General features: G+C 40.2%; 2 protein-coding genes across 12 annotated transcripts in view; one reads left to right on the top strand and one right to left on the bottom strand.

The window, feature by feature from the left end:
- The window catches only part of INVS (inversin), a 211,836-nt gene extending 200,384 nt beyond the window's left edge, over positions 1 to 11,452 (top strand). For 2 of the 9 annotated variants that reach the window (XM_008974082.6, XM_063593946.1), the window contains 5 exons: positions 215 to 325; positions 836 to 932; positions 4,801 to 5,030; positions 5,820 to 5,894; positions 8,436 to 11,452. In XM_008974082.6, the coding sequence (XP_008972330.1) occupies positions 215 to 325; positions 836 to 932; positions 4,801 to 5,030; positions 5,820 to 5,894; positions 8,436 to 8,542 (620 nt within the window). In that variant the 3' untranslated portion in view covers positions 8,543 to 11,452. Of the gene's footprint in view, positions 1 to 214; positions 933 to 4,800; positions 5,031 to 5,819; positions 6,137 to 8,435 lie in introns of those variants that run through there. The other 7 variants (XM_003820637.7, XM_063593944.1, XM_008974078.4 and 4 more) reach the window with 5 other exon arrangements.
- The window catches only part of TEX10 (testis expressed 10), a 50,955-nt gene continuing 34,010 nt past the window's right edge, over positions 9,946 to 26,890 (bottom strand). For all 3 annotated transcript variants that reach the window (XM_003820639.4, XM_055117811.1, XM_055117809.1), the window contains exons 12-15: positions 18,154 to 18,234; positions 16,355 to 16,536; positions 11,485 to 11,695; positions 9,946 to 10,164 (exon numbers count right to left, since the gene is read on the bottom strand). In XM_003820639.4, coding sequence (XP_003820687.1) covers positions 10,051 to 10,164; positions 11,485 to 11,695; positions 16,355 to 16,536; positions 18,154 to 18,234 — 588 coding nt within the window. In that variant the 3' untranslated portion in view covers positions 9,946 to 10,050. The remainder of the gene's footprint in view (positions 10,165 to 11,484; positions 11,696 to 16,354; positions 16,537 to 18,153; positions 18,235 to 26,890) is intronic.

The following is a 26,890-nucleotide window of genomic DNA, read 5'->3' as shown; positions in this document are numbered from 1 at the left end:
ATATCCACTATATTTTCGTTAAGGCGAGAAGGGCTTCAGGTTATCTAACCTACCATATTGCTGGAAATAGAAGTTAAACCGTTTTTTTCCTATTCTGTAACTGCCACTATTATGGTGATGATATAGGCTAAGTCTGAATATTTTATGTGAACATATTAGGAAAATTATCCTACTCTGCAAGTTTTGGACAATATTTTTTCTTTGTTTCCCCAAGAAACAGCCAGAGAACATTCTAAAGGCCAATCTGCTTGTGTCCACTTCAGACCCAATGAAGGCAGTGATGGAAGCAGGCATCCAGGAGTTCGCTCTGTTGAGAAGTCCAGAGGTGAGACAGCTGGCAATGAGCAGTGTGCAAAGGGGAAAGGCTTCGTGAAGCAGCCCTCCTGTATCAGGGTGGCTGGGCCTGATGAGAAAGGAGAGGACTCCAGGCGGGCAGCTGCAAGCCTTCCACTGCACGATAGCCACTGGAAGCCCAGCAGGCGGCATGACACAGAACCCAAGGCCAAATGTGCCCCCCAGAAAAGGCGCACTCAAGAGCTCAAAGGAGGAAGGTGCTCCCCGGCTGGTTCTAGCCGCCCTGGCAGTGCCCGGGGGGAGGCGGTCCATGCTGGGCAGAATCCTCCCCACCATCGTACACCAAGAAACAAAGTGACACAAGCCAAGCTCACAGGAGGGCTCTATTCAGATTTGCCACAGAGCACAGAGGAGTTGAGGTCAGGAGCTAGGAGGCTGGAGACATCTACCCTGTCCGAGGACTTTCAGGTATCTAAGGAGACTGATCCAGCACCTGGTCCCCTCTCTGGGCAGAGTGTGAATATTGACCTTCTCCCCGTAGAGCTCCGACTGCAGATAATTCAGAGAGAACGAAGGAGGAAAGAGCTGTTTCGCAAAAAGAACAAGGCAGCAGCAGTCATCCAGCGCGCCTGGCGAAGGTAGGAAAATGGGGTGCTGCTGCATCTGTGGTTCTTTGTTACTGATATTCTCAACATGACATCTGTGCTCTTTGATGTTTTCCCAGTGAGTTCCATGTGGTGGCATGGTAAGGCCAATTTTATAGAGCCTACCCATGAAATTCACACCAGATCCTAGTAATTTACATTGTATAAACCATTTGGAAGATGTTTTTGCCTAGAAAGATGGGAAAGTGCTCAGGACAGCATGGGGTAAAGGAAAAAGCCCTGGGTTTGTAACCATGAAATGTGAGGTTCAGGTAAGCTCTAACAGGTTATGTGACTTTGGGCAAATCACATGGCCCCCCTGACCCTCTGCTTCTTCATCTGTAAAACAGGATTTAATAATTGTTGCACATGTCCTGTTAATATGACAGGTTGCTGGAATGAGATAATGCACGCTTCATTAATTCTAAATTACTACACATAGGAGATACTTTATTTTTATTCTTATGTCTTTACTACCCAGGAACTAGTCATACTCCAAACACCTAAACCAGGGTCTGGATATAATAGATTGAGTGACTAAACTGTATTATGTAAACCTGTCTGAGCATCTACCAAGCTCAAAATACATAGTAGGCACTGGGAGTGGGGGTGAAGGCTGTCCTAAAAGCCTGAAACAGACTCCCAATATAGTAGAGACAAATGCCGCTAGGGGATGATTATGGGAGGACTTGAGGGGTCTTATTGCTACAAATGTTCACGTCTCATAATCTCTTTCATCCTGAAAGCCTCACTACAGCCTAAATCTAAATTAGGCCTTACAGTGATGAATGTCCAGAGAGAAGCTGGACCCATCACCAATAGGTGGGAGTTGGCCGGGCAGAGTGGCTTATACCTGTAACCCCAGCACTTTGGGAGGCCGAGGAGGGAGGATCACTTGAACCCAGGGTTATGAGACGAGACCACCCCAGGAAACATGGCCAAACTCCGTCTCTACAAAAAGTACAACAATTACCTACGCATGGTGGCACATGCCTGTAGTCCTAGCTATTTGTGAGGCTGAGGCAGGAGGATCGCTTGAGCCCAGGAGGTCAAGGCCACAGTGAGCCATCACCATGCCACAGAACTCCAGCCTGGGCGACAGAGTGAGACCCTGTCTCAAGAAAAGAAATAGGTGGAAGTTATGTCGCCGCCATCACTGGGGAGAGGAAGACGGATGGGGAGGGAGACAAGGCAAGGAAATAATGCGGCACAGGTGTTATGAGATATCGAGGTTCCCGTCAGGAGAAAAAGGAAGACGTTCTCTCCTTAACATTGGCAGGGAGAAAACTAGATAGATTCCCAGGAGGTCCAGGGAGAGGCCTCCATTCGTATCATACCAGAGACTGCCTAACCCAGAGCCAGGTGATCTGGTTTGTGCTTGCACAGGCTTTGCAATGTGTTCTCCCTATGTCTGTTTCAGCTCTTGGCCATTAACAAAGTCCTCTCATGCCTGACCCCACGTGAACTCCCAACCACACCAGGAAGCCATCATGACAGGGAGCAGTATCCCCATTTTTCAGACGAGAGGAAAAATTGACTTGTCCTTTTGGTGCAGATCCAGCAATTGAACCTCTGGCTGACTCAAATCCAAGGGCCTTTCCCTTACATTATTAGTGAAGTTAGTTTTTGCTGTGGTCAAGCTAAGGGAGGTGGAGGTGGGCCCCATGCACTTTGCCTGAAAATAGGCTGGAGAAGGCTGCCTGGTTGGTGTCACATACATCAGGGTAACCAGGAGAAGGGTGATGTTACTACTACCAATTGTTAACATACTAGTAGTATTTATTGGACACTTGTGCCACTGTTCAAACTAGTTTTACCTGTGCATGTAATCGTCACCGATAACCCTGCAAGGTAGGTATTGTTCTTATCCCCGTTACACAGATGAGGAAACTGAAGCACAGAGAGGTTCATCAACTCACCAACATTACAGAGCAAGTGCCAGGGCTGGCTTTGAGCCAAGACAGTCGGCCTCGAAAGCCACAGGTGGAAATGGCCATTGCACTCTGTGGGACATGCACTGGCTACCATCCAGATGAACTTTTTAAGTATTCTGGCTGAAATCTAGGATCTAAACAAGCCAGCAAGGTTTACCACGCCAGACCCCACAGCTGCTCCCTACCTGAAATGTCTCCTTCTCCAACTGTCTGACTCCTTTGAAGAGTCAGAAGCTGACAGGTCCTGTCAGTAAGTGACCAGAGTAGCAAATGAGCCTTCAGTCATTCCCCCAAGAACAGTGGGCTTATGGTCTAACATGCCCAGCTGTGTAGGTAACTACACAGGCCCCCTCTGGATGTGCCATTGTGCAATTCTGAGGCCCAAAGGACTTCTGGGATTGTTGCACATTGCAGAAAGCCAAGTCTGGTGACAGTAAACACACTTTTATTGATTCTATTATATTTTAACTACATTTTCTATTGTAAATACAGGAGCCTGAAGCGCTGTCCTGCACGTGTATCTGATAGCAAACCTAAGCAGTGAGGGCTGGGGCAGGGGTCAGGGCTGGACACGTAAGTGTTCAGTGCAGGCTGTGGTTATAGGGGACAGGTGGAGGATGGAGAAAAGGAGCTGGAAAACAGGCAGGGAAGAAGTGGGCAAAATGAACCTTGGGTCCTGAGAAAATGAAACTTGATCTTAAAATTGTCAGTTTAATAACCAAGTAAGATGACTATTTTAAAGATTGAAACAGGATCCTGGACAAGCTGAGCAGGAAAGGTGCTGCTGGGCCCACTGAGGGCTGACACCATTAACAGCTTCAGCCACTACCTGGGCTTCCCCCCAAGTTCTGTGCCCACAAGAGCAGAAGGTATGGAAGACAGCATTTCAAACAGGAGAAACTGAATTATAGCACGGTAGTGCCATACTTTTCTCTAGACTTGGCTTTTTGGAAATGTGGTACGTATTCTAGTAGAGGGATGCCATGGTGTTGCCCTCCAGGAAAGAAGGAAGAGTAGTGTAGGCTGACTGAAATCAGCCTTTGGGGAAGGAGGGAGGGGCTGCACCAAGCGCTGCAAGGAGCTTTTAGCAGACTTAGGAAAAAGATTACTTCCCATTTGGTGCAGCCCAAATGGGATCACTGTAAAATCAGACATGAAGCCTGTTGCTCTCTGCAGCTACCTATAGGCTCACTAGGAATAATGACAGATACAGATAATAAACATTGCTGCAGCTTTCCTTTGGAGGCCTCAAAATAGTAGTTGTGCTCAGTAAGTTTGGGAGTGCATGTGGGACTGAAAACATCAAATAAATCCTAGATGTAAATATAGCCATCATCCCCATTCCTCACCCACTCCAAACCCACCTCCAACAGACTTATTTTAGTAAGATGCAGCTCATACCTTTACCACTCTAAAGCCCCCTTTCGTCACCAAATACACAGTGCTTCCACATTGTGTTACTGACTTTCTGGCACAAATGCCTCTATCTCTGCTGATGCCAGTTCTGCCACGTAGAATGCCCTTCTCTGCCTGGTAAGCTCCTATTCATCTTTTAAAATCCAGCACAAATATTAACCTTGTGAAACCTTACCAAATCATCAGTCAGTCCTGCATCTGTTTGCACAACCAGCTCCTTGCTCTTGCACAGTACTCTCATGCCACACGTACCTCTTTACACAGCAGCCTGTTCCACTAGTCTGTGAGCTCCTTGAAGGCAAGGAATCATGATTGAATCCTAGTTCAGGAGGTGTTTGATAATGGAAAAAGAATTCCACATTCAACATGCTGCCGCCAAAATTAGGAATGGGAGCTTGAATGAACCTACCAGGAATTCAGCAAATACTACTATAGCTTCTAGAAACCTTAAAGAAATTTAGTTTTCTCAGTACTGTGATCTTAAAGCCTCTCCTCTCCTCTGACCCAACCAGCTACCAGCTCAGGAAGCACCTGTCCCACCTTCGGCATATGAAGCAGCTTGGAGCTGGAGATGTGGACAGATGGAGGCAAGAGTCTACAGCATTGCTCCTCCAGGTTTGGAGGAAGGAACTGGAACTAAAATTCCCCCAAACCACTGCAGTAAGCAAGGCCCCCAAGAGTCCATCCAAGGGCACCTCAGGCACAAAGTCCACCAAGCACTCAGTGCTTAAGCAAATCTATGGTAACTGTCCTTCTGCCTACTTTGTAGTTCACAAGTACCCCCACAGTGCCACATCAGAATCTGAAGTAGAATTTAATTACATTGGGTAAACTTCCATTCAGATAAATTAGGTTGGTGCAAAATTAATTGTATTATTAAAAATGGTCAAAACTGCAATTAATTTTGCACCAACCTAATATTTCTCAAGCACCATTTCATTCCTGCCTCCCAGCGATACTGCGTCAGAATTGTTTGGTTTCGTGAGGCATTCTAGCATCTCAGCCCAGAGTGCCCTCAAGCTTTACTGTTTAAACCTCTCCAGACCCCTGCTGAGTCTCCTCCTTGCATTACCCATTTGGAGCATTCAAGACTTAGCTAGACTCTGCCTGTATCACTTTGACTTTTCCTATGCTAAGATGTTATAGGGTTGCCCACTATGAGAATGCTCAACACCCATGCACTATAGTAAATATTTGTTCAGCAGATTAACTGCTGTAAATTGAAACATTTTCAGCTCTGCAAAGAGCCCATCCAAATAGACCCAGTAGAGTTCAAGAAGCCTTGCTGGCTCAAGAGAAAAAAAAGATAAGCAAGGGCACCTTTAGAAAGATCTCCTACAGCATGAACTTTAACATTCATTTAGCAAAATCTCAGGACTTTACCCTGGGCCTACATGTTTCCACACCATACCTAACTTATCTTGACACACACCTGCAAGCTCAAGCCTTTACCACAATAAGGAATTCAGAAGTTGGTCAGGCCAAACGTATCCCTGGCCAAAGAAAAGTAACAGTTGTTGGTTCATTTCAGGTTGTTCTCACGAAGGGAAAATACATCATCCTACAAGATCTGTAAAAGCCTCTTCTGTGCTGCGTCTCAACTCAGGTAAGGCAGCCACTGCAAAGCAGATGGTGGGGAAGAACATGGGGAAGCATTTTCCTTTGTTTCATCCCCAAAGACAGAAGACATTAGAACAGAGATGGCCAGGGTTTTCCAATGGTCATTTGATTTCATGGGATTATTACTGTAGCCAACATCTGTCTCCCTAAGAGGCAAATTATTTTCACAACTAAAAGCTATTATTGTTAACATTAACTCCAACAGAAATAAATGGTAGCTATTATTGATCACTTTTACACATTTTTTCACACAAAGGAAATAAATGAAAATACTGTCACTCTTCAAAGGAATACCTTGGGAATCCTTGTTCCATTTTGGTGTCACATTATGATCCCCTATTTCCTTCTCCAAGATGGGAAGAACACCATGAAGAGAACACTGAGAGCATGTACAGCCCAGGCTCAGCTGTGCGTGCTTTCCCTCATACAGGAGAAGCTCAGGGAACTTTCTTTTCAGCCGCCAAGACAAGAGTGTTTTACTTAGGGCCCCCTCATTCACACCAGCATTAAATATGGGTGATAAGTTCATTGCTGTCAGCAGCTAATGCCAGGTCCAGTGTTTCTCATAGGTGGCTATGGCAACACGCTCCCCCCTGCCTCCTCGATCCACACAGTCATCCTGGAGGAACAGAGTGCAGCTGGGAAGGTGAACAATGACTGTCAGCATGAACTTTAATATTCATTTAGTTTTTTGATGGGGGGCAAAAACCTGGAGGTGGGGGACAGAGTAATTACTGCCAAATCTTTAATAAGTGTTGGACAACTCATGTAATACAGACAGGCTGATCAGGGAGTGGTGGATGGGGTAGTTAGAAACTTTCAAAGCAATCAAGGCCTACAGTCTGTTTAAAAACAAACAAACAAAAAAACCCCTTTCATTATACCTGAGCAAATTAAAGAATCATTTCAAAAACAGAATTGTCAGATATCACTACCAGAGAAGTGGCATTTAGACAATCAAATACTAGCATAAATTAGATAACTGGATCATTTTTCAGTCTTAAGAGAAAAACAAATCCAAGACTACCAGAAATCTTTTAAAATGGTGTTTAGCAGCATATAAGTTTTTTAGTTAAGAGACTCAGAAGGGACAGAGTAAATAAATTCAAATCAATACTTAATGATTTCTTAGGACTTCATATGAACAAGCAACTTACTTGTCCTACACATATTTTTGACTGGTTTAAAATCAGACAAGGATAAAATGATCTTTTCCTAACCCCAAATTTAGGAGAACACACAGTTTTGTTAGGCTCAAGCCCACCCACATTAAGCATTAACCAGTTAATGAATATTATTGCTCTCACCCTCCAACTTGGAGAACCCCCCACCCCCGAGGTTTTAGTAGTGCCTTTACCACTTAAAAAGGAAGAAGCAGAAAGGTGGATATAGCAAAATGCCAGCCTCTTTGGGCTGTTTCTCCACATGTATTTGGGAGGCAGCAAATCAATCCCTGCTCATGTCAGTCTTCTACACCCAGCCTTGCAAACCACCCACCAAGAATCTCAGCAGAGCCTTTTATTGACACACACACACACACACAAACACACACACACACACACACACACACACACACAGCCTTGCAAACCACCCACCAAGAATCTCAGCAGAGCCTTTTATTGACACACACACACACACACCTGGGCCTATCTCTTTAACAATAAAAGAAAAGAACTCCCTTTAAAGTTCCATTCCAGTGAATGGAATAACTGTGATTATTAGTATTGGTACCCCCTGTACAAATCCATTTATTCTTGCTCACCTGCAGAGGGGTACACAGATGATAACTCCATTCAAGATACAGTGAAGACAGCCAAAAACAATAGTTCACATTAAAATAATTTTGTGGAAGTTATAAAACCGAGAGAAAAATTGAGACATATGTTTGTTACTTTTAAAAACTACTAAACCTTTAATGTATTTGCTTATATGCTCCATAAAAAGTTAGAAGCAAAATATAGCAATGTCTTCAGCAAGGTTTCTCATATGGGGCCTCAGTATCATTTGTCAAAGTATATCACTAATGTTTTCTGACTGTGGCATCCTATACATTTGTTAATTCAAAGTCATAAAAAGGCCTCAAAAATCCATTTTGATATTCCCATCAGCTTATCATTCATGAGGATCTGAATATTTTCTAACAAACCTATTTATTTTCTAGAACAACTATTCAAAGTGTAATAGGAGAGTTAAAAGATGTGTTACCTGTTTATGTAATGTGTTATGTGAGAGACACAGAGAGAGAATCTATTTGTTATTTCAGGCAGACTGAAGACCGAGGTTCTGGTACCAGCTCCCCAAGTGCCTGCTCTCTCTTAATCAAGTCTCCCTTGAAGAGATGTCCCATATCTTGAGACTGCAGGAAATATAAAGCTATTATATTAAGTCATCCTGCCTCTACAGTAAACTGGCCCATCATCCCAGGGATAGCCTAAACCGAAATCCTTCTTCCTCAACACCAATGAACTATTCCCTTCAGCCTTAAAATTAATAACCTTAATATCTATCTGGTATTTGTTTTTAACAGTGAGCAACCTACAGTGTATACATCTCCTTGAGAACAGTGGAAGATCAAAGAACTTTTCTTATAACCTGCAATCAGCTACTCAGCCAAAAAACAAAACAAAACCTTGACTGCCTATGGAGGAAGACTGTGTTCGGGGGAGCTGGCATAGCTAGTGCAGAGTTCAGATTTTCTGCTGATAATCTTTTACACCTTGGGAAAACTTTAATATCCGTACCTGAAGGCTGATTCACCTAAAAATGTGTTAACTGAAAGAAAATGTCAGAATGTTTCCTTTCTGCTCTTACACAGCATTGTTTTGTCAATCAACACAGCCTGCACTGAAAGGACCTGCATAGACTATGTCTGTGCAAAGTGCCTGAGTGTCTGCTTTCACCTCAGTCTGTACAGTTGGAAATGAGAATTCATAATTAACAGCAAAATCTAAGGAAAACTACGGCTGCTGGGTTGGGATTTCTGCCAGCTAGCTGATACTGGCTTCTTGTTTCAAGACATGAACCTAAATGAGATAGGAAGCCTGTCCCATAGCAGCCTTCCTCTCACTACTTTCCTGGAATCTAATGCAACAAACTTATCTCACACACACACACACACACACATCACGTCCCACTATTACTTCTCACGTCCCACTATTACTTCAAAATTAATCAGGTTTAAATTTTAGATCAGAATCATGGCCCACTGTTTTCATTTAGAAATTGTCCAAAAGACCATAGATACATTCTGGTGATTCCTTACATTTTACAGTTCCTACGTTAGCCTCTCAAGGCCACAAGTTGCCGCCACGTCTTCTCTGAATGGCTTTCTCAGTGCTGAATACCAACAGCCGTATTACAGTATCAGGGATTCTGTCAGGTAGGGTTTACAGACCAGACTGTTCATGCAGCAAGGTGCTAACTCAGGCGTCAACGTTCTACTTGTATTTTCTGACCAACTTGCAGAAGTGAGCAATCTTCTTAAAATGCCATTCCTGTTGGCAGGGAAGAATGAAACGGCACACATCCTAGCATTCTAAGAACACCTGGTTTAAATAAAATCCAGTGATGATGGGCTCTTTCACATTGTTTAAGGGGAAAGCTGCTGTGAGAATATTGACAGTAGGCATAAACAGTGATATATTTTACTCACAGGTATTTTGGGGGTTGCTTTCATTTTCTTCAGATCAGTGCCACTTCTGTGCTAACGGTAAGAGATAGATAGGCAATGAAGTGTTCACTTAATTACCTTGGTTTTTAGTTTACTAATTATTATATTCATCGTTTTTGTGATCACAAAAACACAAAGAAGGAGGTCTGCCTGGATGGGATTACAAAGATTTAGCCAGTTTCTTGGTATATAACAGAAGGTACCACAGTATCACTCTCTATTTTGTAAATATTTAGCTCCTATGAAATGCACAATGCACAACCACCTGTGACCATGTATCGTGTGCTAGTCCAGGAAGCCAGCCTACACATCAATAGGAACGCCCAAACATTATTTTCCTATATCAGTGCAAAGAAGGTTCGTAAACTTCTTTAAAAGTTCAGCTTTAATGACAAAGATCTATTACATCAGTCTTTCTTCAAATAAGATAGATGTGAATAAACAACTTCAAACAGGAGGTACCATGGCCTCTTCAATACACTGTAGCCAGTGCGCTGGGCCCTTGGGGATGCCCAGTGATATACACGTTGAAGCAGTAATGTAAGTCTGTGAGCCACTGTTCCTGAACACTTCCACTCTTCAATGTCTGGAGAGAAAAACAAGAGTAATCTGAGAACTGCACCCAAATCACTATGCTACCTGACAGTATTTTTCACACCCAAACACAATTTCCCAGAGCTTTGGCAACTGTATCCCCATCTGTAAATTACCATAGGAAGTCTTCCAGGAAACAGGGAACTATTAATTGGGCATTACCACAGGCAGTGAAAATTCCTAGTTATATCCTCAAATGCTAATGGTTTCTTGTTGAGTCTGTTCCCTCCTGCACATGCTAGAGACTAATGAAATTTCACCACCAACCATCCCTTCACCCTTGCCTCTCCCTCTTGCCATTCTAGTGTCTCATGATCTTTACCCCAATGCCAACTGAGAATAACTCTACAGGGCCAACCAACAATTTCTGTCAATCTCTTCTTTACAAAGACGGGCTGATTCTCCAGTCTGGGAATAATCCAAGCTCTTGATTTTCTTCCCTTCACTATTTCTGAATTATTCCACTGCCACTTCCATTACCCCTACAAAGGCTACTGAAAAAATACTAATGAGCACCTGTGTTATATGCATGTAAAAGCACTATTACTTCAAAGTATCACTACGAATCTCAAGGGATAATCTGCAAATCAAACTATACAAGACACTTTTTTAACCCCCGCCCAAACTAAAATCACCAAAGGAATCCTAAACAACAGAGCTGTCCCGGCCAAACAGACACAGCTGAAGGCAGAGAGCCAACCATTAGACAAAGCTGAAGTCTGCAACTTCTGATTTTCTTACTTTAGAGTGAACTAAGTGACTAGAAATTGGCCTGAAGTTTATTCCTGCTAAATAATTTCCTTAATGACAACATTTATGGAGCACTTAACAAATGTCAGGTATACTACAAACTTTACTTGGGTTATCTCCTTTAATGATCACCAAAACACAATAAAGTTGGCATTATTCCCATTTTTACAGGTAGGAAAACAAGCTTGGATAGGTAAGAAAGAAAGAAAAAAACTTGCCAAGCTGTCACAGTTCATTAATAGAGTCTGTATCACAGTCTAGGTAGGAATGACTCTGATGCCCTTACCTTTTCAAACTAAACTAAGCTTTGTCACCTTCATTGAGTTTGATTATTTTAAGACTTTTATTACTAATTCTGGAATCACAGACACCCCCCCCCCATTAAGTCACAGTCAGGTGCTGGACAGCACGGGAGACCCTGAGAAACTACCATATTGGGATTAATTCCTGGACTCAATGTATGGGATCCCTTTCCTCCCTCAAAACACACTCTCCCCCATGCCCCCGTCATAAATGCATTCTTATGCTAACATTGCAAAGCCTCCGGTACCATGCTTCTTACCGTGATATTCTTGATGATCTGCTGCACCAAGATCGCATTGGTCAACATATGAGTCCTGAGGGGTGCATGCTGAAGCAGCAGTCGAAGCAGCTGGCCCACAACAGGCAGCTCCTCAGGCCCAACTCTGTTCACCCTCAGGCTCTGCAGCATCAACCTGAGGACTCGAGGCAAGAGAGCCAGGATGGAGACACAGACCCCCCACAGCTTGTCCCTACAATAACAGAGACAGAAATGAGTCAGTGAGCAAATGCCCACAGGAAAAGCCCCCCTTCTATATTCCCCCAAAGTGAAATGTCCTTTTAAGAAACATGTTTTCCAATAACATTTAAACTGAGAGCCAAATCAAGAACGCAATCTCATTTACAATAGCCACACACACACACGAAATACCTAGGAATACATCTAACCAAGGAGGTGAAAGATCTCTACAAGAAAAACTACAGAACACTGCTGAGAGAAATCACAGATGACACAGATAAATGGAAAAACATTCCATGCTCATGAATTGGAATAATCAGTATTGTTAAAATGGCCACACTGCTCAAAGCAACCTACAGATTCAACTGTATTCCTATCAAACTACCAACATCATTCTTCACACAATTAAAAAAAAATATTCTAAAATTCACATGGAACCAAAAAAGCCAGAATGGCCAAAGCAATCCTAAGCAAAAACAACCTGACTTCACAGTACACTACAAGGCTACAGTAGCCAAAACAGCGTGGTAATGATAGAAAACAACAGACAGATAAACCAATGGAACAGAAAAGAGAACCCAGAAATAAAGCCACATACCTACAACTATCTCATCTTCAACTAAGGTGACAAAAACAAGCAACAGGGCAAGGATTCCCTATTCAATAAATGGTGCTGGGACAATTGGCTATCCTTTTGTAGAAGAATAAAAATGGATCCCTATCTTTCATCATATACAAAAAATTAACTCGGCCAGGCGCGGTGGCTCACGCCTGTAATCCCAGCACTTTGGGAGGCTGAGGCAGGTGGATCACGAAGTCAAGAAATCAAGACCATCCTGGCCAACATGGAGAAACCCCATCTCTACTACAGATACAAAATTAGCCAGGCATGGTGGCACGTGCCTGCAGTCCCAGCTACTCGGGAGGCTGAGGCAGGAGAATTGCTTGAATCCGGGAGGTGGAGGTTGCAGTGAGCCGAGATCACACCACTGCACTCCAGCCTGGCAAAAGAATGAGACTCCGTCTCAAAAAAAAAAATTAACTCAAGATAGATTAAGAATTCATTACTAAGTCCTCAAAAGCAATTGCAAAAACAAACAAAAAAATGACAAGTGGGCCCTAATTAAACTTAAGAACAAGAGAAACTATCCACATTTCAATAAACATGGTGTTTTTCACTAACATTTAGGCTAAGAGCCAAATCAAGAACATCATTCTCTCGGTATCTTTATGGAACAAAATGTTTATGGTAGAGACAGGTGACCTTGCAGCTAGCCTAACCACATTCTCCAAGCGTTAATTAGATGGTGCAATATTCACATGGACCTAGAGTCCACTGACTATGAAAGGCTCTGACCTTTTTGCAGCTTCTTTACCAGGAGTGTATAATCCTCCTAGTTCCTAAATCTTTCTAAGAGAACCTGACTACCTCCAGGTCTAGAGGGAGCAGCCCCTTCACTATATAACCAATTTCCCTGACTGCACATATGGTAATTCCATCTATGGTGAATAGTGAATCCATTCTAGGCCAAATAGATACTCTTATGCAGAGCCCAGCTGGGACAGTCACGTGCAAGGAGAAAAGAGAAAGCCAGACTGCAGACATAGCTAATGCAAAGGCACGGAGATATAGACTACACAAACTAGAAGAAACGTAGAGTAAGCTGCTTTGTCTCTTGCTAAATTTCTAATTCCTAGCCCTTGGGTTTTACAAGTTACTCCTGTAATAATCAAATATTTTCATTTTCTACTTTTCTTAATTTGAGTGGATTTCAAATAACCACAGACCTTTAAAAAAAAAGACAGCCAAGCTCAAGGCCAGATGGGTAAAACCTCTAGGTGAAAGAAACTATAATGAAATTCATATAAAGATATCCAACAGTCATAAAAACTGTATGTGGGATTTTAGGGCTAGGATTTTCAACAGTCAACAGTACTGGAAGCTGAGGCTTCAGAACCCAGGTATGGAAGGCAGGGAGTTTGAACTATGCTCCTTGCACAGAATGGGAAGCCAGGAAAATGCCAATGTCAAACTATCCTACAGGGAAGTCTCTATAAACCTCCACAGAACTCCCACAAAAGACACACTTAGGGAAAAGGTATGCAGCCCAAAATATACAAGTCTGTTCAACTTGCTCCCTAAAATAAGGGAGAATGCCAACACCGCAGGAAAAAGGAGCTAATGGAACTAACAAGAACTTTAAAGAAACACCAATAAACCAAGAACACGCGAAAATGACAAAATACCAAATAAAAATCCAAAATAGAAACAAATCCAAAAGAAAACAAAAGTTGATGAAATAAAATCTCAGTAGGAGGATTAAGTAAAAGAATTAGCAAATTGAAAGATTTTTAAGAGATGAAGACAGAATAAAAAGCTCCCTATGTTTAAAAGGAGTTTTTAGAAGAAAATAGAAACAATGGGGGAAGATGGTTAAAAATTAATAACAACTTTCCAGACTTGAAGAAAACAAACTGAAGCTTCACATTACAGAAGCACACTATGTCTCGGGCAGGATAAATAACAAATCTACACTAGGACACATCCTGATCTGCAACACACTGAAGATAAAGAGAAAACAGTAAAAATATAGATTACTACCTGTAAGATTACTACCTACAAACTAAGAGGGCTCAGACTAACAGCAGATTTTTTCATTAGTTAACACTGAGGCAAGGAGACAATAGAACAGTATCTTCAAGGCACAGCAGACAGTACTAAACAACTCAACTCGGTCAAACCTAACTTTCTGGCCAGCACTTGTGAAATCAAAGGCTCCCCAGTAATTTGACTAGCACTTTCATCATTTTGTAATCTTATAAACACCTTCTCCAGTGGGGAAGAAATAGCCCAAATGGGAATTTTAGGTACCTAAGACTTCGGCTGCCAACTGTGCCTAATATCCTAGTAATGTTAACCTTTCCAGTACCCAGTATAGAATACCCCTACAACTGGGCATTTTAAACAGGCAAACAAGTATTACACACACTTAATTTTGTTCATTCCAGCCACATGAAGTCAAAGGATGTTTCTCTATAAGAAACTACAATAGATCTTTGAAACTTTGCATGAAGTTGTTTTAGGGGCCATACTTCAAGTGACAGGAAATAACAAATAGCAATACACACACATTTCATTAAGTGGGGATCTTATAAAATCTCTAGAACCCTGAGAAGTTCCTTGCTACTTATAAAGCCTTTTCTTGACCTGTCAGACCTAATGTTTGATGATGTATAAGAAAACTATCGTCGAATTTATGTTATGCATAAATTTTATAGTATATTTAAAGTGAAATACACAATTTTTTTCTACGCACATACTCTTACTGGAAAAAATTTGAATGCTGACAATAAAATGGCTAAGTTATGGTACATGCATGTAACAGAATACTATAGAGCAGACTGAGCAAACTATGGCCACAGGCCAAATCCAGCCCATGGTAAGTATTTGTAAATAGTTTTACTGGAACACAATTATACTCATTTATTTACATATTATCTATTGATGCTTTCACACTACCGTGGTAGTGTTGAGTAGCCATGACAGAGACCTAATGGTCTGCAAAACCTAAAATATTTACTAACTAACCCTTTATAGAAAGAACTTTGCTGAACCCTAGTATGGAGAAATAAAAACGAATGAAATACAGCTGAATGAGTCAACTTCAATCAATCTCAAAAACAATGCTGAGAGAATCAAATCACAAAAAATACATGCAGTATAATTCCCATTACAAAAAAATCCACAAATATGCAAAACAAACCTGATACTGTTCACAAATGCACATAAAACCATTTTTTTTTAAGGTAATGAAGTTGATCAACACCAAGTGATCTGGGGCAGAGGGGTATGTAGAAGACATTTAACTGTGCAGGGTACATTAACAGTATATGTGCTGATGATATTCTATATCCGAACCTGGGGTTGGTTAAATGGAGGTTCAGTTTATAATTACCTTTTAAACTACGTAATTTTTTTTTATACATTCAGTATATGTATTTTCATGTCATTTAAAAGTTCAAAAAAGACCAAAAAGGCACATATCAAAACATTAACAGCAGGTGACAGAATATTTGCCAACCTGTTAGCAGGTTTTAAAACCTTCTACAATGAACTTTTAATGGGCACACAAATAAGAACACAAGCATAAAATACTTTTTAAAATTAAAGCAAAATCTTCCCAACTATGCTAAAAGCTCTAGCCTGAATATTTTATATACGAGCAAAAGTACTAATTAAAAGCACTAGCATCTTAGAAGAATTTCCTTAAATCCAAGATTTTAAAATTCCCACTCTGGCTAGCTCTAATGAAGCTCAAAACAAAATACAAAGGTTGGTACTAATAGCCCATCCTCCTAAGGGTAGAATTATTTTTCTTGCTAGACTTATAGCAATGTTAATAAAAGAAACCTCTCAAGAAATTTTATAATGCCATCTAAGTTTTCAAATTTGTAACTTAAAGGGGAAAGAACAAAAAACTAAAAATTTTCACTACAACACAAAGGGGATTCATGAAGGAACAAAGAAAAAGCTAGCTAGGCTGACACAAACTCTCTGAAACAGAATTTAAGTATTTGTATAACCTAATTATCTTTAACTGTCTATTTTATTATTTGGTTGGGGGAGGAGGAACAGTAGGAAAATTAAGGTTGAAGAATAAAAAATAATTACCTCTTTCTTAGATGTTCTGCTTCCCCTTTCTCTATAGTGAGCAGAAAATAAAGAAGACTGTAGCAACAAGAAGCCAGAAATGGCAGTAGAGTCTCACTAACTACACAAGTATGATCCAGCAGCTTACAGATAACACCAAAAACACAGCCAGCCGTGCTGTCAGGAATTACAGTCAACCCAACCTAAGCAGAGAAAAACGAGATTAATCACCTCTTCATAACAGACCCGCTCCTCCACATAAAACCAAAACCTGTTAATTCACGATTAACTTTACATCATTTCTACTGAAAACCAATATATACCTAACATATGCCACCTGCCACACCTTAAGGTCCTGTTTTCCTTTGAGAATTTAATCCCTAAATTAAATGACTTTGAAAACATGCAAACGCAAGAAGTGCTATTAACCCAATCCACTGCCTCCCCTTCATGACAGAATCTTCTAAATGTTCTATAAAATGTCTATTGCTGGTTAGAAATAACTATTTAAAGGGATTATTTCATGCACTCAAAGAAAATCTGAATACCAACAATCATACTTAAAAATTTTTAAATTATTCAGGCTGGAAAACTTGCATGTGGCACCACTCATATGCCAGGTAATTAAATGTATAAATAGTTCATTTCAAAATTAGCCTTCCTCTGCACTTTGATTTAGTCATTCAGACATGAATAAACATACCTCTACCGGAGTCAGTAAAAGATATTACTATAGTTAACATTTGACTGTTTCACTGCCAGGAAACCCAGGAAGGGTCATTAGAGTTTGCTAATTCATCTAGAATGTACTGTATGCATTGTCATTAAGGTAGAGTCTAACTTGTAACTGTATACACACATGGTTTCAATCTCCTGGAGACTACTGTTGGGTAATGATTTTACAAAGTCTGCAAACTCTGATGTCTTAACCTCCTCCACAAGCTGTGTGAAAATAGTGGCCAAGACTGACTGGCATATTGATCTTTTACTAGAATAATGAATGTAGTCAACGGAGAGTCTAATTCTCTGGAGTGGAGGTAGGGAAAAAAAAGTGGGCATTGTTGATGGCACAGGGATAAGGACTGGAAGTTTGACAGCAGGGAGAAAGTACTAGGAATTCAAAGCAGTACTCTCTTCCAACTCAAGGGAAGTAACATTTTAAGAGAAAAAGGAGTCTGGATGTGCCTATATTTTATCCAAACAAGTGTGTTTCTCAAAGATATAATTTGGGAGCCCTGCTTTGTACTATAACACATTACAATAAAAAGCCAAAGATAAGAGTATAAACACTGGAGAAAGTTAAAAGCAACTACAGAGGTATATCTAAAGTGAATTTAATACCAATGGAAATGAGACATCCAATATCAAATAACAGGTCAGTCTCAGGGTGGAGTCTACAGCTGCCAGTGACCACACCTTGTGCCGGGTTAGATGATGTGCCTACTTTGGACCCCAAACCTTCTAGGTGGAACCCAGACTTCAGTCTAGATGTTGAATTCTCAATACAATGAGGCCAAGCACACGTGAATTACAGAAGTTGGAAAGGATGTGAAGTTTAATTTTCAGGTCCCTTATTTCACTGATTTAGAAAAGTGAGGTCCTAAGAAGAGACTTTTCCCAAGGTCACTCAGAAGTAAATTAATAACAGCCAGGAAAAATACCAAGATTCCTCAGTTCTTGCCAATGCATCATGCTGCAAGAGACTATGATATCATTAGTCTTAGAATTCCAGACATGCTCTTTCTGGGGCTGTGGAAAACTCTATTCTAACCAATGCATCCTGTGTTCGTTCTTAAGAGAAAAAGTTTAAGGATACTTACCAAATGCTTACTGATGGCACTTTGCAGGATGTCAAAGTTCTGACTTCGGGCAGGAATAACCAATAAACTGTGAAAAACTGCCTGTCAGAAAAGGAGAAAACCACTAACCAAATCAGAACATTTTAGGTCAGAAACAAGTTCAACAGATTCTTTTTTTTGAGACAGAGTTTCACTCTGTCGCCCAGGCTGGAGTGCAGTGATGCAGTCTCAGCTCACCGCAACCCCCGTGACCTGGCTCAAGCAATCCTCTGGCCTCAGCCTCCCCAGTAGCTGGGACTACAGGTGCACACCACCACGCCTGGCTAATTTTTGTATTCTTAGTAGAGATGGGGTTCCACCATTTTGCCCAGGCTTGTCTTAAACTCCTGGATTCAAGCAACCCACCTACCTCAAGACTCCCAAAGTGCTAAGATCACAGGTGTGAGCCACTGTGCCCAGCAATAGATTCTTTTAATACCTACTTGCTCTACATATTAATAGGAAACACATAACAAATTACTTTGAAGATGCAAATGTCAAAGATCAAACAAATAGACCTTATATATGGCCTAATTTTCCAAATAATTCATCTACTAATCATATGTTGAATATTGAGCTAGCCCCTATTAGATGCCATGCACAGGAATAAAAGAATGAGAAACCTTCTCTTCTTTCTCATACCCCTCAAGTGGCTTACAATCTACCAACATGGAGACCACACAGTAAGTCCTCTACTTAACAACTTCAGCAGGTTCTCGGAAACTATGACTTTAAGCAAAACAATGTATAATGCAATCATTTTTCCCCCCAATCAACATTATTAAGAAACGTTTTTCAGCCAGGCCTGGTGGCTCATGACTGTAATTCTAGTACTTTGGGAGGCCAAGGTGGGAAGACTGCTCAAGCCCAGGAGTTTGAAACCAGCCTGGGCAACATAGTGGTACCTCATCTAGAAAAAAAAAAAAAGTTGGCCAGATGTGGTAGCACATGCTTGTGGTACCAGCTACTCAGGAGGTTGGGACAGGAGGATCGCCTGAGCCCAGGAGGTTGAGGCTGCACTGCAGTAAGCCATAATGGTGACACTGCACTGTAGCCTGGATGACAGAGTGAGACACTGTCTCCAAAAAATAAGTGTTATTCAAGGACCTGCCGTGTATGTCATTTCTGTTTCCTAAAGAACCTACTGAGGATATTAAGTGAGGGCATACTGTATTTCTATTGAGTGCTATGACAGAAAGATCTGAGTGATATGAACAAAGGGCTAACAAAAGCTTTTTTTTGCCCACCTGATAGAGAAATGTATCACAGAAAAATATTTATGACCCAGAAAATACAAATATCCTGTTCAATTTAATCATAACACTGCCTTCTCTAAAGGTAAAAAAGAAATCTGCACAAAAAGTAGAGAGTTAGAAGTAAAACCCCTAGTATTTTTAATTTCCTAAGTTCTCAGAAAAACAAGAAGAGTCAAGAACAGTACTAAGTCCTTCACAGATATCAGTCACAGCACAAACTCCAGAATCTGATACAGTATACTACCAAAAATGAAATATGTAAAAACATCACATGAAAAAACAAGAATGGTAGAAGGATGAATATCACTCTAGGAAGAGATCAGTCAGTTAAGTTCAAGAGAGCTGTCATCTAGCCCTGAAAAATCAAGACTTTTTATACTTGTTATTTACAGATTTGAGAGTGTGTGTGGGGGGGGAATCAACAGATCTATATATTATTTCTCTGTAAAATATCTTGTAGATATTACCCAGATATTTTACTTGGTAACTTCTTTTATACCATTAAGTAACAATGAGAAAAAACTCATTTCCAAGGCCATCTTCCTACTCCAAAACAAACATGGTGAATATTTTTATTAATCCAAACCACATTTGAAAAGTGCACATTCAATAATGACCACTTCATCACTTCCCTTCTGCCTCCCCTTGCTGCCCTAAACAATTCAGTTCTAAAGCCAATGGCTGGAGCCAAACTAGGTAAACTTTGGCACTGGATTTGGTGGGAGTGCTGAGATGGCCCAGAGTAGACAGCCCGAAAGAACCAGAGCCCAAGTGGAGTGAGATGAGAGGGGTGGCAGCAAAGGAAGACTAATTATAGACAGAGAAGCTGATCAAGTAAATATATTAAGTATAACTGGAGCCAGGTTTCTATCAGAGAAAGCAGGTACAAAAAAGAAACAGGATATAACTAGAATAAACTCTGTGATGTTGAATGACTACTTTATGTCCAATAAGAAGATATGGGAGAAGCAACACCCAACAGCAATAAGCACACCTAAATTCCACATGTTGGTTTCTAAATACCATTCTCCACTGTTTTTTGCAGAAAACTGGTCTGCCATAACTACTCTAATATAATCTCCTCTTTCACAAATAGGAGACTACCTGAACTCTCCCCAAGTATCATACCAAGAAAGTTACATGTGCTACCATAACCGTATAGAAGCTGAGCTTTCCCTGAGAATTTACAAGTCACCATACAGACCCTGAGAGATAAAAGCAAGCTGAAAACCTAAAATAAACGTAAGATTTCAAGACCCATAAGTAAACACAGTACCAGGCACTATGGATAATAAAAAGAGGATGTCATTGGCATGACCCTAGCATTGTGACCAGAGTCAAACAAAGCCATGAGAGAAATAAGTTAAATATCTATAAAAGATATAGTCCCTAGAGATAGGAAGAACATGAAGGTAATTCAAAATAAAATGAATTTATCAAGTAAATAAATTCATTGGTATACCAACAACAGCAACAAAAGATTAGGTTGTAACTTGAACCTAGAGACTACCCTGTTGACAACACTGTCAAAACTGGCTAACAAAAAATAAAATTAGCCAGGAGAGAATATTACTTCATGAAAAAATGAAATCAAAATTACTTAGGATGACATAATTTTGCATTCTCACTGGACAAGCACCTTTCAACATTAAGAAATAGTGGCCGGGCATGGTGGCTCATGCCTGTAACCCCAGCACTTTGGGAGACCAAGGCAGGTGGATCACCTGAGGTCAGAAGTTCAAGACCAGCCTGGTCAACATGGTGAAACCCTGTCTCTACTAAATATACAAAAATTAGCCGGGCATGGTGGCAAGCGCCTGTAATCCCAGCTACTCGGGAGGCTAAGGCAGGAGAATCGCTTGAAACCGGGAGGCAGAGGTTGCAGTGAGCAGAGATCGTGTCATTGCACGCCAGCCTGGGCAACAAGAGTGAAACTTGGTCAAAAAAAAAAAAAAAAAAAAAGAAAGAAATTTAAGAAATAAAGAATAGGGTCGGGCACAGTGGGTCACGCCTGTAATTCCAGCACTTTGGGAGGCCAAGGCAGGCAGATCACTTGAGGTCAGGAGTTCAAGACCAGCCTGGCCTACATGGTGAAACCCCGTCTCTACTAAAAATACAAAAGCAGGTGTGGTGGTGCATACCTGTAATCCCAGCTACTCAAGAGGCTGAGGCAAGAGACTCGCTTGAACCCAGGAGGCAGAGGTTGGCAGTGACCTGAGACTGTGCCACTGCACTCCGGCTTGGGCGACAGAGTGAAACTGTGTTTCCAAAAAAAAAAAAAAAAGAGACACACACATAGGTACGTAGCCTTCTTTTCTCAGCGTGTCCCTGTATGGTTTTGGTATCATGTGATACTGGTGTCACAGAATGAATTAAGGAGAATTCCCTCTTCCCTCCTTGATTTTTGGAAACAACTTCAGGAGAATGAGTATTAGCTCTTCTTTGTACATTTGGCAGAATTCAGCTGTGAATCCATCTGGTTCTGGGCTTTTCGTTCTTTGGAGATTTTTCTTTTTTTTTTTTTGAGACAGAGTCTCGCTCTGTCACCCACGCTGGAGTGCAGTGGCACTGTCTAGGCTCACTGCAACCTCCACCTCCTGGCTTCAAGCAATTCTCCTGCCTAAGCCTCCCGGGTAGGGGGGACTACAGATGCATGCCACCACACCTGGGTAACTTTTGTATATTTAGTAGAGACAGGGTTTCACTATATTGCTCAGGCTGGTCTTGAACTCCTGACTTCGTGATCCTCCCACCTCAGCCTCCCAAAATGCTGGGATTGCAGGCATGAGCCACTGCGCCTGGCCTGGAGATTTTTTTATTACCAATTTAACCACACTACTCATTATTGGTCTGTTCAGATTTTCTGTTTCATCCTGGTTCAACCTTGGGGAGTTGTATGTTTCCAGGAATTTATCCATTTCCTCTAGGTTTTCCAGTTTGTAGGTGTATAGTTGTTTGTAACAGTCTCTGTGGTATCAGTTGTTATGTCTCCTTTTCATTTCTTTTTTTGTCTATTTGGATCTTCACTATTCTTCCTTAGTCTAGCTACTGGCTATCAATCTTATCATTTTGAAGAACCAACTTTGCATTTTGTTGACCCTTTGTATTGTTTTTTGATCTCTATTTCATTTAGTTCTGCTCTAATCTTTGTTATTTCTTGTCTTCTGCTAATTTTGGGCTTGGTTTGTTCTTACTTTTCTAGTTCCCTGAAGTGCAACGTTAGGTTGCTGATTAGTAATCTTTCTCCTTTTTTGATGTAGACATTTAATGCTATGAAGTTCCCTCTCAGCACTGCTTTTCCTGTATCTCATGGGTTTTAGCATGATTTGTTTCCATTTTCAATTGTTTCTAAAATGTTTTGAATTTCTATTTTAATTTCTTCAGTGACTCAATGATTGCTCAAGAGCATGTCATCGTTCAGGTGTATGTTGTTTAATTTTGCAATACATTAATGCAAAACGATGTATCTGCATCATTTGTAAAGTTCCTCTTAGTACTGATTTCTTATTTTATTCCACTGTGGTCTGAGGAGATATACTTGGTATGATTTTGATTTTTTAAAATTTGTTGGGACCTGTTGTGACCTACCATATGGTCTATCTGGGAGATAGGTAGTTCTATGTGATGATGAGAAGAATGTATATTCTGCAGTTTGTTGAGTAGAATGTTCTATAAATGTCTGTAAGGTCCACTTAGTCTAAAGTTCAACTTAAGTCTGATGTTTCTTTGTATTTTCTTTCTCAATGATGTAATGCTGAGACTGGGGTGTTAAAGCACCCCACTATTATTGTATTGCTATGTATTTCTTCCTTTAGGTCTAGTAATACTTTGGAATCTGGATGCTCTGGTGTTGGGTGCATATATACTTAGTGGTGTTGGGTGCATATATATTTAGAATTGTTATATCCTCTTGCTGAATTGATCCGTTCATCATTACATAATGATTTTCTCTGTATTTTTTAAACCTGTTTTTGATTTGAAGTCTGTTTTACCTGTAAAAGTATAGCTACTCCTGCTCACTTGTGGTTTGTTTGTATGAGTATCTTTTACCACCTCTCTAATCCCAACTTTCAGCCAATAAAGTACTTTTTGGCTTTCAGGGTTTTTTTGTTTTTTCCTTTCAGCACTTTGATTATGCCATCCCATTCTCTTTTGGCCTGTAAGGTTTCTGCTAAAAAGTCTGCTGTTAGTCTGACGGGATTTTCTTTATAAATGACTAGACACTATTCTCTTGCTGATTTTAGAATTCTCTCTTTCATTTTGACTTTAGACAGTCTGATTATAATATGTCACGATGAAGTCCTTTCTGCAATGTATTCTCCCGAGGACTGCTAGGCCTTCTGTATCTGGATGTCTAAATCTCCTGGTAGGCTTGGAAAGTTTTCATCAATTACTTTGTTGGCTAGGTTTTCTAAACTTTAAATCTTTCTTCCCCTTGGGAATACCAATAATTCATAAGCTTAGTCACTTTACATAAGTCCCAAATGTCCTGAAGGCTTTGTTCATTCTTTTATTCCCTTATGAACACAGACACAAAATTCCTCCAGAAGATACTTGCAAATCAACTCTAAAAGCACATCAAAGATAATATACCATGATGCAGGTTTCTATCTCAGGGGTGCAAGAATGGTTCAGTATACACAAATCAATAAATGTAATACATCACATAAACAGAATTAAGGACAAAAACCATATGATCATTTCAAAAGACACAAAAAATGCATTTGATAAAATTCAGCATCCCTTCATGATAAAAACCCTCAACAAACTAGGCATAGAAGAAACATGCCTCAAAATAAAGGCCATCCATATAGGACAAACCCACAGCCAACATCACACTGAATGAAGAAAAGTTGGAAAGATTTCTTGTAAGAAATGGAACAAGACAAGGATGCCCACTTTCATCATCCTATTCAACATAGTACGGGACGTCCTAGCCAGAGCAATCAGGCAAGAGAAAAAAAACAAAAGACATCCAAATTGGAAAAGAGGAAGCTGAATTATCCCTGTTTGCTGATATGATTATTTTTTAAGAGATGGAGTCTCGCTCTGTTGCCCCAACTGGAGTGCAGTGGCACAGTCATATTTCACTGCATCCTCAAACTCCTGGGTTCCAGCTATCCTACTGCCCCAACCTTCCAAGTAGCTAGTACTACAGGTGCATGCCACCATATCCAACTAGATGGTATGATCTTATATCTAGAAATGAATTCAAGATGTAAGATCAACATACAAAAATCAGTACATTTCTATATACCAATAACTAGGTGAAAACAAAATCAAGAAGGCAATCCCACTTATAATAGCTAAAAAAAAAAAAAAAAAAAAAAAACCTAGGAATATATTTAACCGAGGTAAAAGAGCTCTACGAAGAGAACTAGAAAACACTGATGAAAGAAAATGTAGACGACACAAACAAATGGAAAAACATTCAATGTTCAGATAGAAAGACTGACATCGTTAAAATGACAACACTAACCAAATTAATCTTTAGATTAAATGAAACGGCTGTCAAAATACCAATATCATTTTTCACAAAATTAGAAAAAAACCATCCTAAAAATAATATGGAACCAAAACAAGAGTCTGAATAGCCAAAGCAATACTAAGCAAAAAGAGCAAGCTGGAAGTATCACATTCCCTGTGATACTTTACATTACCTACAAGGCTGTAGTAAACACAACAACATGGTACTGCTATAAAAACAGATGCATGGATCAAGGGAACAGAATAGAGAACCAAAAATAACAGCACATATTTATAACCAACTCAGCTTTGACAAAGTCAACAAGAACTACACTGGAGATAGGACAACTTTTACAATAAATGGTGCTGAGAAAATTGGAATGTCATGCAGAAAAATGAAACTGGATCTCTCTTACAATATACAAAAATCAACTCGAGATGGATTAAACATTTAAATGTAGGACATGAAACTATAAAAATACTAAGAATCTACAGAAAACTCTTCTGGACATTGATCTAGACAAATAATTCATGACTAAGAGCCCAAAAGCACAAGCAACAAAAACAACAATAGACAAATAGGACTTCATTACACTAAAAAATTTCTACACAGAAAAATAACTACCTAAGCAAACAGAAAACCTGCAGAATGGGAGAAAATATAGGCAAACCATGCATCCAACAGGAGACTAATACCAAAAATTTACAATACAAGGAACTCAAGCAACAACAAAAAATCAAATAACCCCGTTAAAAAGTAGACAAAAGGATATGAATGGGTATTTTTCAAGATGACAAATTGGCCAAAAAGGCACACATGAAAAAATGTTCAACACATTAATCATCAGAGAAATACAAATTAAAACCACAAAAAGATATCATCTCATACCAGTCAGAATGGCTATTAAGAAGACAAAAAAAAACAGATATTGGTGAGGATGCAGAACTTACACACTGTTGGTGAGAATGTCAATTGGTACAACCTCTGTGGAAATCAGTATAAAGATTTCTCAAATAACTGAAAATAGAACTACCGCTCGATCCAGCACTCCCACTACCAAGTATGTACCCAAAGGAAAAGAAATAATTACATCAAAAAGATACCTATGTTTATTGCAGGACTATTCACAATTCACAATAGCAAATATATGGAATTGACCTAAATGTTCACCAACGTATGCGTGGATAAAGAAAATTTGATATTTACACACAATGAAATACTATTTAGCCATAGAAAAGAATAAAATCATGCCTTCTGCAGCAATATGGATATAACGGAAGGCCATTATCTTAAGTGAAACAAGTCAGACACAGACAAATGGCGCATATTCTTGCTTGTAAGTGGGAGCTAAAAATAATGTCTACTCATGGACATAGAGTGTGAAATGACAGACAATAGAGACTCAAAAAGGTGAATGGGTGGGAGTGGGGTGAATGATAGGAGATTACTTAATGGGTACAGTGTACGTTGTTGGGTGATACTCTCAGATACCTGATTCACCATTGTATAGTCTTATGCATGTAACAAAACTGCATTTGTACCCCTAAATTTACATGCACACACAAAAGAATAAAAATAAACTTAAAAACTTAGAAATGAAACAAATCTTTAGTATTAATGTTTGTGATACCGTTTGTGTATTTAGTATAAGTATTTGTAACATTTAAGACAATTTTGCCTATTAGGGCAAAAGATCAGCCTTATAATTCCAATTTAAAACATGTCAGCAGCTGGGCATGATGCCATATGCCTACAGCCCCAGCTACTCAGAAGGCTGAGGCAGGAGGATCACTTGAGCCCAGGAATTCAAGGCCAGCCTGGGCAAAATAGCAAGATCTCTTAAAAAGAAGACACCAGGCTGGGAGCAGTGGCTCACACCTGTAATCTCAGCACTTTGGGAAGCCAAGATGGGAGGATCACCTGAGGTTAGGAATTCAAGACCAGCCTGACCAACATGGCAAAACCATCTCTACTAAAAATACAAAAAAATTAGCCA

Source organism: Pan paniscus, chromosome 11 (genome assembly GCF_029289425.2).
Source record: "Pan paniscus chromosome 11, NHGRI_mPanPan1-v2.0_pri, whole genome shotgun sequence".
Classification (NCBI taxonomy): Eukaryota; Metazoa; Chordata; class Mammalia; order Primates; family Hominidae; genus Pan; species Pan paniscus.
This window is presented reverse-complemented; position numbering and strand designations above follow the sequence as displayed.